Consider the following 13185-nt stretch of genomic DNA (forward strand, 5'->3'; position numbering starts at 1 on the left):
TTATGGGGGGGGGGGGGGGGGGGGGGGGGGTGAACCCCCTAATCAAAACAGCCATACATTCTCTCACTATTCTAACTTCAAGTGAGTGAATCAGTGAAATTGATCAATACCTCATTTTGTTGGGGACCCCCTGGAACCTCCCTAAAGGACCCCTGGAGGTCCCCGGACCGCAGTTTGGGAACCCCTGTTATAGACCATCCTCCTCTTGCACCCCCTCAGTAGTGACTTCAGCCTCGGGTGAAGGGGGAGGAGCAGGCTGGGAGGCTCTGCTCTGCTCCCATGTTGATGTTTGTTGTTTGCGAGGGTGGCAGCACTGTGTGGACCAGGACCATGTTAACGCAGGGCTGTCGACTCGCCTGCCTGCCTGCTTCCTGGGGGAATGCTGCAACTTTTTCCGAGTACGCGGAGGAAGGGTGAAGATTTACGAGGATTATTCGCCGTCTGTTGTTGTGAAACACTTCTACAAAAAAAATATAATGTCCTCCTTCTTTCGTGTTGTGCGCAAAGACTAGTGTCTTTCTGAGCGACGGGCAGCCAGGATGCTGGAGCTCGTCTGAGCGCCCCGTCGTGTGCTGTTTCTCTGGATTTGGCTAGTACGGGCTTCCCTTTTCAAGACCAAGTTGTTTTTTGGCGGCGAGCTACCAATTCGAAACTCCCCTTTTTACCCTTTAACTTCCAAGAAAATGGTGTTCTTCGTTTTGTCCTCAGCCCGTAACAAACCTGGATAACGAGAGGAGTAGCTACGTGACAACACCCCAGCACGACGACTACTTTCCTTCGGTAAGGCAGCGCTTCAACTGTCGCTTCTCCAGGCAGACAGGCAGCAGAGAGACGGGATGTGAAGCCTGGTGTGTGGTGGTGTCTGTAATGCAATGTGGCTGACAATGCAGGCGAGGAGTACAATTAAATCTTCATTTTGGCTCCTCTTGTGTGGGAGAGTTCAAAGTAAAATTGCCAAGTTAAAATGTGTAGTTATGTGGCTGATGTGAGTGATAAGCAAGCTAACCCATAATTGCAAGTTGGCCACCAAGCTAACGTTAACTTAGCAAACTAGCAGTTGTCTCATCAACTTGCTAGCTGTGCTAGCTTTAGCAAGTCAGTCAGCAGCACTTTCCCTTTTGTTGCTAGATAATGCTAGCAAGGTTGCATGCTAACAAAGAAGCTAATAGGCTGTTGCGAGTGAGCTGCTAGTAAAGTTATTTGCTAAGTTAGCAGGGATAGCTAAACTTACTGTACATTTGGCTCATCTGTCTCATTTCAGCTTTACCGAGGTTGCTTGCTAGCAAAAGAAGTATTGAGAATGCTACGCAAATGAAATGCTGGGGTTGACTGTGTGTTATTTGTAACACGAAGTGTGTTGTGCACTTTTCACAAACTTTTTCACCTACACCCATACTTAAAAAGTATAGGCATTGGTCTAAGTAGCAATGGACATGGCCTATCTGTTGTACTGAACTGGTTTGTTCTCCTTACAGAGGCACATCTGCCCCGGGACTCATTCAGCTGTGGGGATTTAATCAGCAATTGATGCATCTCGGGGTGTCTGAGTCCATGAGAGAGTGCGAGTACAGCCAGATAAGCACTCGCAGCTCCACTCCGATGGAGACCCCTTACAAAAAGAGAACCCCAAAGAAGAGGAAGTGGGAGTCCTTCCAAGGTCGGAATAAATTTTACTGCAATGGAAGGATTATGATGGCCCGGCAGACAGGGGTTTTCTACCTCACCCTTGTCCTCATTCTGGTCACATGTGGGCTTTTCTTCACTTTTGAGTGAGTATTATTGAAATAATGTTTATTCTTTATGCGCTCCCTGCAGCTATTTGCTTGTGCACATGGGCATTGTGGATTGGGGATTTCATGGGCTGTCAGCGAAAAGTTTAGATATAGGTCAGTTATGTCACTGCCACATCATTCTGGAGAGGGTGTATCGCCTCAGGGCACAGGGAGATTTCACTACAATCTGGTTGGGGATTATACAGAGGCTTCTCTGCTGCGAGGAAGTAGATAAAATGCGACATACAATCATTCAAATTGGCAGTGACACACTGTGTTTTGCTGGGGGCTATTGCTGATGGAAACTCCTGTGTGGTTACTTTGAAAAGGTGTGGTTGTTCTATTTTAATTTGCCCAACATCTCGTATGTGTTTTACATGCCCATGCATGTTATATGCAGTACAACTGGTAGGTGGTTGGTCCAGGTCCAGGGTGCTGCTCTGTAACTGATCCTGACCTCTGACCTTCCTGAATGGGTGCTAGTGTTGTCTGGTAATTTGTGCTTTTATACTGATAATGGCAGCCTAGTTAAGGGTGACAGTAAACTGCTGCATAATCTCATAAGTCACACATCACAAAACCCAGGTGAAAATGAGCAAGGACTCAACTCAAGAGGAAGTGAAAATCAGCTTCTAAAGTACCAGATCTACAACCTTAGACCGGTTCAACAGTTTGTTAATGGTTAAATCTGCCTTCGGGCCTTGGTGACATGCCACTCATGAGTTATGGAGCCTGTTGTGCAGGCCTACACAGTGTCTGTCTACCTACAGTACATGTGCTACTTGCACTCCCTTAATCACAGTCCCAGAATCCCCACAGGAGCCCTCTGCCTTCTCCCAGTGGCAGAGCAACCTGTAATCACCAGACGGCACGTTCCTCTCCACACTGTCTCATCCGACCCTACATCTTCACCTCATCCAGGACGTCCTAAATTGGCCCTCTGTGACTGGAGGACATGCTACAACATGTAGAGACAGACACTGACCTGAGCACTGTTGGCACTGGGGTGTACCATGAGAGACGGCACATTCTCTCTCTCCATTCATTTGCCCTGACTAATCACTCTGTCCTCTATTACTCCAGAAACCCCAGGGCTCTTTGCTAGATAAGAATCCTGCTCCATCATGAGATTTGTTGCTCAATCGGACAGCCTTTATCAGGGTAAATGGTTTCAGAGTAACGGAGAGCCTAATGTGCAAAATATGTTCAGAGGTTGGTGGCTGCTGTCCAGTATCTGCACTGCCCCTGTAAAACTGGTAGGACTTGTAAGTTAGTGTGCTCCAGTGATGTAGCTGTAAATAAAAAGGGTAAACTGTGACCTCCAGTTGGTGGTCATCGTAAGGCGAACAACTACCAATATAAACAAAAGTTAATTATATTTCCAGAAAAAGTATTATTTGTTTTTCTATAAAAAGACCATATCCTCATATAACTTGTAATAATTTGATATGACTTACTATGACTTACTATGGCTTATACTATGATTTCATCTCCTAAAGATTTATGTTAGGCTAAAAAGATGGTTAAAGTCTATTCTGTAAATAAAAAAAGGTGGGTAAACTGAGTTTAGGTGTGTTTACCCTCCACTATGTCCCTGGTGTGCTCTTTTCCAAACCACTGGCAGTTTGCTTTCTCATATGCCTGTGTGTGTTATCCATTACGGGTGCAATGCTACACGTTGCACATCTATCAACAGTGACCTCTGGACCACTTGATCTTTCAATACATTGTCACCTCAGCAGAGATACAGACATAACCCATGACCAAAGGCCAGAATACTAGACAGGGGCTGCCGCAGGCTAAAAATTCAAACCGCCTTTGCTGTGGAACAGCTTACTTACTAAAGTGACAGTGGAAAAGACTGCCGTGTCCATTTGAACCTGGATGTTCCCCAGCACCCACCTGGAGGATGCCAGATGCTTCCTGATGATACCTCTCCTCCCTCAAAGGGCTTCATTTCCTGCACCGTGGCCAGCCAGCGGAGCCAGGGCTCAGTGTGCTGTCCTCTGTTTGTTGTGACTACAGGGGACATTTCTCAGGAACACCATGGAACCACAAAGCCACTCTTCAGCTCAGCACTGTCCTGCCTGCTCTCTGTCCACGCCCCCAGGCCAGCCGAGTCCTCCTGACTTTCCTCCCTCTCTCTCTGCCCACCCCCCACCCAGCGCCCATCAGCTGAAAGGAGACATTTATTGGACAGGGCGATAGTCAGCGGACCTGCACATTGGCTTCTGTTGTCATTAACCGTAATGCGTTTCGATTAGATGTGTTTTTCTAAGCCCACTCTCCAGCTGTCAGCACAGTGGAGAACAACTCCTCATCCATTACTCGTGCAATGTGTGAGGGCCTCTTCTGTCTCTTGCGTAGCCTGCGTAACCTGTGTATCCAACAAGTGAGCTGTGTGGTATTTTTAATTGGGCTGGGGTGGGATTACACTTGGGCTAACTCTGTTGCAAGATGACGTCACTCGTTGCTAATGTTGTTCACATTTGTGGAGGAGTCTAGAAAGAGACTCGCAAGAGATAGTGTTTGTGCAGAGACACACAAAGCATTAACCAGAGTTCTGTGTAGCTCTCCATATTTATTTTGCTTCTTCCTCTTTTTCTCGTCTGAGGGGTGCTCAGCTATGCATAATAAGGCCCGTTAGTGACCGGCAGACTTTGATCTGTTTATTATTCTGTTGCTTGCTCCCCCAGACGCCCATGCGTGCTGTTGTTGCACATGTTGCCTGCTCTCCCTTATGCATCGTAAAAGTTCACTCAGGCAAATGTTTGAAGTGGTGTTCTGAGATGCTGTTTTGTTGGGTGTGAAAATAGACCTCTAGACCCACAGTGTTTTGTGTTGGGCAGAGAGAATGCTAAATGCTTGCGTTTTTAGTAATCTTGGAGATGAATAAAACAGAAATCCTGTGAGATGTAATGCACTAGCCATCAAGCTTAGGCTGAGACACTTAAGCAATGAATAGGGACTAGATGGGTTTCTGTGTGTGTGTCAGTGTTGATGGATGGCAGATCAAATGGCCCTTTTTGTTAAACTGTGAAATGTGGACAAGAAAGGAGCTGTAAAAGTCTATGCAGAATCTGTCAAGATGTACAGGAAATAACCAGACACCTGTCAAACTATAGTCTGACCACAAAGTCCCCCCACAAAAGCACATTTTGATATTGTTCATACAAGTATAGTTATTAGAATCCCTGCTTTGTCTTTCTCCTTTGTGTTCGATACAAGACAGAGATGCAGATCCTTTTCTCCTTTGTCACATTGAGATCAAAATCAAGATAGAAATCTGTAACATTTGCCACATGTCCTATGTGTGTGGAGTCTATATTTGTATGTGCGTTAAAGAAAAAATATTAACATGCATTTTGGCTGTCTTACTAATTGGTCATTTGCAGAGATGGGTGGGCAGAAGTGTCTGTGCATGATTTGATTCAGCAATATTACAGACACTTTGGCAGGTGGTTAGCCACAGTGATCTTGCTCTACATGCCATCTGATGGTTTTACCGCGGCAACAAGACAGACGGGTTCTTTCTTCCTACAGAACAGCAACATGCAAACCTCAGACACTAACATGCAAACCTCATAGCCAAGCAGGGCTTGCTTCTTGATGAGTAATCCACTTGAAATTTAAGCAAGGTTTATACTCACAGGAATAGGCCGTTTACTTAAGGTGTTTTGATGGTGACGTGGGTGTGTGAGAAGCACAGCCTCGTTTTGGAGGGGGTGTATTGGCAGGCAAGGTCTTGTTAAGTGTACAAATACACCCACTTGCTCTCTGCTCACACCATCCCTGCTACCACCTAATCCCCAACTGCATTCTGGCTAGTCATGTCTTTGACAGGGTAGAAAGATTCCCTGAATGTGTGCCTATTTGGCTGGCGCACCAGCGTCCCTTCATAAACCTCTTTAAGCATGCGATTAGGATCGACTAAAAGCTCAGCAGTTTTTGAAAGAGTGATTAAGCTTTGCTGTGAAATAGGGAGGCAAGGCAAAAGAGATTCAGCCATCAGCAGTCAGTTGTTGGGAGTCATCTGAAGAGAAAGAGAAGCATAGAAACGGTTCTTCTGGAACTTGGGTGGCTAGGAGGAAAGCGTAACAGTCATAGATTTACTAATGGTTGTTTAAAGAGGCCTATTTTTAGGGAACATTAACAAACACTAAGGGTATTCAACTCCTTCAAATATTGTTGTCCCGAGCGCCAAGTTTTTGGAGTCTTGTATGAGGAGAGTTGGCGTCAGTTCATAGGACATGTTCTCATCACAGTAATAAGAGAATTCTTCATAATCTTTTCTCACCTGTGCATGCACATCAGCATTAATGCCAGTGCATGTTAATCTGATTTCCCCATTTTGCAGTACCTGAGTTTACAGTATCTGAGTACATTTGTGCACATGTCATTATGTAAATCATCAGGTTAACAGCTGTTGGAGCCGTCCAACCCTGGGATTAATCATCCTCAACTTATTTCCCCAGTCTGCCTTTTTATTAGCAGAAAACCTTGGTAGTTGAGATACTTGGGAGGTTCAACCAAAGCTATGTTGTGACATGATGGATTTCTCTATTCTGTTGTATTATTGTTGAAAGGAGACCTGTACTGATGGTGTAATAGCACAAAACAACTATCCTACATTGCATAATCATTTGTGTCCACATGTTGGATACAGCAGCAGTTTGAGAACACTGAAAAAGGACAACTAGGCCGTCTAGGTCAAGTTCCTCAAGAGAGGTCTTCGGACGCCACTTCCTGTGAATAGAGTGAAAAGAAAACCCTATTTTATGAACACCCCAGGCAACGCATTTGTTTCACGGGAGAGCAGTACTGTTAAGCTACTTCATTCAGAGGATACAACAGCTCTAAACTCCCCTAGGCAAGCATGTCAGCTATGGGCTCCGTTGTTATTACAGATCTAATGCAATGAAATCGGTAAAAAAGCCGACCCTTTCCTTCTTGTATTGTATTAGTTCTGTGCAGTACTCCCAAAGAATAGAAAAGGCGTTTGCTACATGCAGGGGCAAAATAATGTCAGCTGTTGGAGTGTCAAAAGACAGGCTGTTGCGAAAGAGTTCAGTCTTTGTCCACATGGTTTGAACAGAGCAGGCACACCCATGGTACACATGGTTTCCCAAGAAAAGAAACACATTTTTCTAGAGCCTAACGGTCTAAAACAGGTTTAGAGTACAGTGCCATTCCCGATTACCAGATTACCCCACCGCTGACTTTATGTTTATTTAGCAAATTAAATTGAGGATGGTTTTCACCCTCGGATATAGGCTATATCTAATTAGCCTACATAGCTATAATTGATATAAATAAATAAACACAGATGTGTTTTTAAAGCTGCACCCATCATTTAAAATCCCCTGATGGGTTATCCTCTTACTCAGTGGGTTAAATTTCTCTGTGGAGACCACTCAGCAATATTCAGATTTTTGTAATGCCCCTGTTTTCCAGGCAGGTACAAGATGAGAGCAATAAGCGTACCATAATTAGACAAATTGAGGTAGGATGATACCATCTATGGTCAGCCAGCCAGATATAGGCTATTTGATTAGTGAACACTTTTTGGATATGACTTTGTTTCCTTGCAGGACATTCTGTCACAGGTCGTCTCAGACTTTCCTGTTGCTGTCTGTTTTCCTGTGGAAACGAGGCGCGGATCTGTCACCAAGGCTCATTCAAACCAGGAATCAAGCCCAGCTGTCTGATTTTTTGCAGGGCCTCTCCTACCCCTGACTAGCCCCAGGCCTTCAGTCGACCCCTACACCCTCTATGTGTGTCACACAGCTTTCCCTTGCTAGCACATCCACTCCCAGGGCCAGGGGTAATTGAGTGCATTGCACGTTTTGGAAAGTTATGCTAACACATTTGGAGGGATCTCAAACATATACAGACTGCTCCAGTGGTCTGAGGCTGTACTCCACTGACATCTGTGTCTGCAAGGTGGCAGGAAATCATGATTCCATGAAGAAACTAGGGCAAAAATGTAACTATTGCAAATTCTTGCCATCTTCCATTGTTTCATTGACAAATGACTTGGCCTAGAGCTAAGAGAAGGTTCACGTCGTGACCCTCACTGCCATCAAATGCAATCAAAATGTAATAAAAGGCGCAACTGACAAAGCCTTATATCCATGTAGCCCAGATATGAGTAATGACACTCCAGAGTGAAAGGCCACAAAGCCAAGTGCTTTAAATGCACTAAGCCCCACGTAATTTATGGTCTTCTCAAAATTGCTTTACATTAACTTGCCTAATGACTAACTAGCCTGTTTCATCATTTTTTGTTCTTTCTTACAGATGAAGGTGCCAATTTTCTCTGTAACCTGCATGCTGCAGTCTTTTCTCTTGAACGCTGATACATCATCACTAGCCAGTTTTTTTCTCAAGTATTTTGTTGGGTACAGCATCACTCTAGAGTATTAAGCTTCTCTCAGTGCCTGGAAAAGATAACTCTTCTTGAACTCTAAGGACAGGAGGAAAATTGCAGGCTAAGATGCTGTGAGGCTCGGAGGATGGATGCTTTGTGTTTGATAGGCTTTTTGTTGTAGATCAGAGGATATTGATTGGCTCCAAAGCTGTTTTACAGCGCAGTGTGATGGCTTTAGAGGGAAAGTAGAAGGAGGTGAGGTGTATTTTAGGTGGCATTGAAATGACAGCCAATGAACAGAGCTGAGCAATGTGAAGTGAACCGTCACATGGTCGCTCCAAGCTAAAATGAAAGCCCCAAGCTTCACTCCCAACCGAGTTTTGAAAAACGGGTTGGCATCGTAAGAGGATTTAGTGGGAAATGTGATAACGGTAATCTGGGTTGGATTATTGTTGAGATTAGTGCGCCCTGTGGGAGGCAAATGAGTAGGAAGACCTCGAGAGACCCCATTGAGGTAGAAAGATTACCTGTGATGCCCTGCAGAGATAATGAACACACTCTCCACTCTTCCACAGAACACTTGTAGTGGAAAAGTTCCACAGTACCAGATTTCACCAGTGGCACAAGACTAGTTTTTCTAGAGCTGGTTTTATTTTGCAGTATGTTGATATCATGATACTATCATCAGCTTACATAAAATTCACACTTGCATATATAAATCCTTGTAAAATCCTTTTTTCACATGGGTTAAATTTGCCATTTTTACCAGAAAATCACAATCCACGACTTGAGATAATCATATGCTCTGTTCTGACTAGTGTGCTATTTTTCTGCAAGCATGCAAGAACCGACAGAGAAGGACACACTTTTTGTAGTTTCAGTTTCCGCTCTTTTTTGCTTTGTGGTATTGTTTTAGAATAAAAGCTGTGATACTTTAGCAGGTATCAATACCAAAGTCATATTTTTGGTATCATGACAACACTACTCTCTTTTCCATGCTCGTTTACTGAGAAGTCTACATCAACAGGAAATACGAGAGCAGGGGCCTGTCTCACGAAGCAAGTTGGACATAGTCAGGGTGTCTCTGGCTTCACAAAACTTAACAATGGCGATCCTGGCTAACTGGTCCCACGAAGGTGGTTATCAACTCTTTGTCAGCTCTGTCAACCCAGGATGTGTTCACATAAAAGGGGCGGAGTTTGTAACAAATGGCCAATCATATGCAACAGTGACAGATCTAGAGCAGCCTATTTAAGATATGAGATGAAACTAGAGCATGAAAATAAGCAATAAACATTATGTGAAATAAAATAATCAAACAATAAAAGCAATAGACTATAAATAATTATGGGATTATGTAAACATGCTGCAGACAATTACAACACGTTAAGCAGACTGTAAAAGTGGGAAGTGTGGGAAAGAAATGGATTACTAAAATTTGTGTTCTCAAAAAGAACAAACTATTATAATGAATAAGTATGAGCAATACAAAAACATTGTAACAGTGAAAAGTAACACTGTTGATGCTACCATGGCTAGAGAGGCTTGCACGAGGAAAATTGCAGCTAGTGTAAATACATAAGTAATCTTATCACTATCACAAAGGCTTATCATTGCCTGTAATGAAGGCATGGTAGGCATACAGATTGATACAGTATTGTGTTGTCACATTGAGTCTAAAAAGATTTTCTACTCACAAAGTCGGCCTCATGCTCCCCAGGGCTGCGGGGATGGAATATGGGGACAGTCTGTTACACTAATCACTGTCGGGAATCCTGTGAAAGAATTTCAGCACTTAATATGCAACAGTAAATTTCATTTATTATTAACTAGCATAGTCAACTAATGTAAGCAATTTGATAGAAGCCCTCCTTTACAGCCAAAGTGGATACATGGCGTGGAAATGCTACAAATGTTTATTATATCTCTGATATAATAAATCATTGTGGAAATCCAAGTGGTTCTGCTGGTCTCTAAACACTGTTGCCTTGCGAACAGCCCTTCTTACTATCTATTAATTCAATAGTATCCCCCTATACAGTTTATTACTTGTCGCATTCATTTGAACGCAATGTTTCTGTTGAAATATTATTAAGTTTTGCAATAAAGGTTGTTTTAAAAAGTCCACGGGATCCTCTAGGAGTGGTGATGCCATTTTTCCAGAGAGTTGATTTGTGAGGAAGCTGGCTTTTTAAACGTTTGGATGCAATAGCCGGAACATAACCTGCTCCGGAGCATGTTAGGTGTGCAGCCTAAGTTAGTATGGTGATCTACCTTGCTATAAAGTGAGCCACCTTCATGAGACCAAAAAGCCAGGGTTAAACTCAAAGTTAGCTCGCTAACCCACTAATTTTGCTTTGCTTCGTGAGACAGGCCCCTGACTGAGTTGATGCAGATTCACATTGGTTTTATGGTCCTCATACTAAACATTGATTGACTTTTAATTAGCTTTCTACATTCCCTGTTTGAGAATGGCAGTGCTTCCTGCTGAAAGTGGAGTTTAATGTTTAATTTGGCTGCTGGCTGATAGGTATGGGATCTAGCTCTGATTTAGCATGTCTGAACTGTTTTCTTGACCTTTGACCTTTGGGTTTAGTGAAATTGCAAAGCTCTGAGCACTGTGTTTGATTAGGCCATCTTTAGCAAAGAGAGTAAAGTTCATTTGCATTTCTTTTATTGGACTGTGCACGGGTGCATTTTTTCTCTTTGCAGAGTGGCCAATGCATCATTTGACCTTTAGTTGTATTAACTGTTTTCTTAACTGTTTTCAAGTATTAGATGCTTAAATTGTTGGTGTAATTTAGTCATTTCATGCTGGTGTGGTCAATAAAATAATTGGCCTTTTTTGTCTTTATCTGTTAGGTTTGCGTAAAGAGCTACACATTCTGAGCCACATCCCACATAATGACACCAGACGTGGAGGTTTAACAGGCGAGCAGCAGGAAACGGCCTGTTCGTTGTATAAAAAACGTTTGATGTAGTCAAGATGGCAACATGGAATATAAACGCTTGCTTACGTCTGTGAGACAGATTTGGAACGTTAAAATTGAAAGTGATTGCAAACTCCAAAACCCAAACAAACACCTTTCCATATGGTGCACAGCAGTGGATAGCATAGTAGCGTGGTTCATGTTCTCTTCTCTTTCCAGTTTGTGGCACTCTGTTGTGAAGCTGTCAGGTGTAATGAGCAGTAAGTCACATGGCTTATTCTATGGTGCCATTGCTTTCAAGGCCTACAGATGGTTGGCTTCACAGTGCTTTGCCTTTTTTCTGCTGATATCTTTTGATCTGAAATCACAGGATCTGTTTTGTTTTCACCTAATTTGGCAAACGGAATTGGAATTTGGAATGTGAGGAGACTGCTAAATGATCAGTTAGAATTGGTAAAGGTTCGGTTTGCTTCAGATCAGACCAGGGCTGCAGGATATTGACAAATTATCATATTGCTTATTTTGCTGAATATTGCAATTGCGACATAAATTGCAATACAGTGTACTTTACATATTTTAGATTTTTCAGCTAACAAGAAACATTTTTAATTAAAAAAATGGACATGTGGCCATCCTGGTGGCTCGGTGGTGCGGGCACGGCTTCCTAGGTCCAGGACCAACCCGGGACCTTTGTCTCATGTCATCCCCCTCTCTCTCCCAGTCTTTCCTGTCTCTCTCTGCTTTGTACTGTCTAATGGAGGGTGAAAATTCCCCCCCAAAAAATGTTGTTGCTTAAGATTTGCTCTGTTTGAATACGATGCCATTTTTTTTTTTATTATGTGCAATTTAATTTATAGGCTAGAAATTTTGCTCAGCACCAGAATACCATGTTTAGGAGTCCATTTTGAGCAGCAACCTCTCTGATAAAATAATTGCAGCCTCTTCTGATATGGAAATTGAAGTAGACCTAGTTCATTGCGATTTCTTTATTTTCAATTAATTGTGCAGCCCTAGATCAGATGCACTTAGGATCTTTGTCAGCCCAGTCACTATGGCAAAACTTAGGAATTGTAGCGGTTACTCTGGGGGACCTCTAACTAAAGTGAGTGGCCTGTGTTGGGCCCCTGTCTGCACTCCCCACTGACCCATGTGGTTCCCTCGGCTAAAGACCTGCTAGTTGATGTTGGCTCTTAATCCCTATCATTAGACCCCCTATGATTTGTGAAAGATTTTTTTTTGTGTCTTGTAGATTAGCTTTTTTGGAAGTGTCTACATGAGTATAAGAGGTAGCAATTTGTTTTGTATTTTTCATCCTATCTGTTATAATTTCATGCTCAATTGTACTCCATTTCATTGCTTATTTTGAAGGCACATTAACATCACATTATTTATTTGGTAGATCACATCTTGACAGAAGTTGTCACATCCTAGAAAGAACACATTTAATATCTCCAGAATTTTATGTAAGAGAATGTGTGTGCATGTTTGGACTGTCATTGGAATTAGAGTGAGCAGTTTGTTCTCATAGTTGAGGGGGTGGAAGTGAACAATGGAAGAGTGAGGAAAATGTTGAAGACATTGGCCCAGACTAAATTGTGGAATACACTTTTGTCTCTCAAGGGTTATTAATTCAGCCTGTTGATTTACAGGAGGTAGAAGACCCGATGACCTGTTGCAATTTTTCCATCAGTAGCTGTGAAGGCAAATTTAATGATGCTTGAAATCATTGCCTGTTTTACTGAGGTCTCCTTTGAGTACCCTGCAGAAGGTTAGACAAGCTATCTTTCAACACTGCCAATGTCTAGGTTAAAAGATAGAATGACTTCTGTCTCTCAGATATTTGGTTATAGTAAGTTATAATAAGGGTTATCATAATTTCGGGGCTTCCGGATTATATCCGGATCCAGATTCATATGGCGAAAATGAATGGAATTTTTGGATCTTGTTTACCAATCGTTCTGCTCTTAAAATGGGTGAAATGATGTAAGAAGAAATTAAGCATGACAAAGTTATTACATATTTTAACATGTTACTGTATCTTTCTATTTTGCTGTGTGTCCTGGTGGCTCTTCCTGGTGGAGTTCTGCTCCTGGGTTTGAATCTGGCCCAGGAC

At 42.8% G+C, this 13185-nt stretch overlaps 1 protein-coding gene across 2 annotated transcripts in view; it reads left to right on the forward strand.

The window, feature by feature from the left end:
• The first annotated feature begins 285 nt into the window (after positions 1-285).
• The window catches only part of LOC139910005 (palmitoyltransferase ZDHHC14-like), a 57188-nt gene continuing 44288 nt past the window's right edge, over positions 286-13185 (forward strand). For both annotated transcript variants that reach the window (XM_071897189.2, XM_071897190.2), the window contains exons 1-2: positions 286-780; positions 1476-1769. In XM_071897189.2, the coding sequence (XP_071753290.1) occupies positions 1528-1769 (242 nt within the window). In that variant the 5' untranslated portion in view covers positions 286-780; positions 1476-1527. The remainder of the gene's footprint in view (positions 781-1475; positions 1770-13185) is intronic.

The sequence above is a fragment of the Centroberyx gerrardi genome, chromosome 17, assembly GCF_048128805.1.
Source record: "Centroberyx gerrardi isolate f3 chromosome 17, fCenGer3.hap1.cur.20231027, whole genome shotgun sequence".
NCBI classification, from domain to species: domain Eukaryota; kingdom Metazoa; phylum Chordata; class Actinopteri; order Beryciformes; family Berycidae; genus Centroberyx; species Centroberyx gerrardi.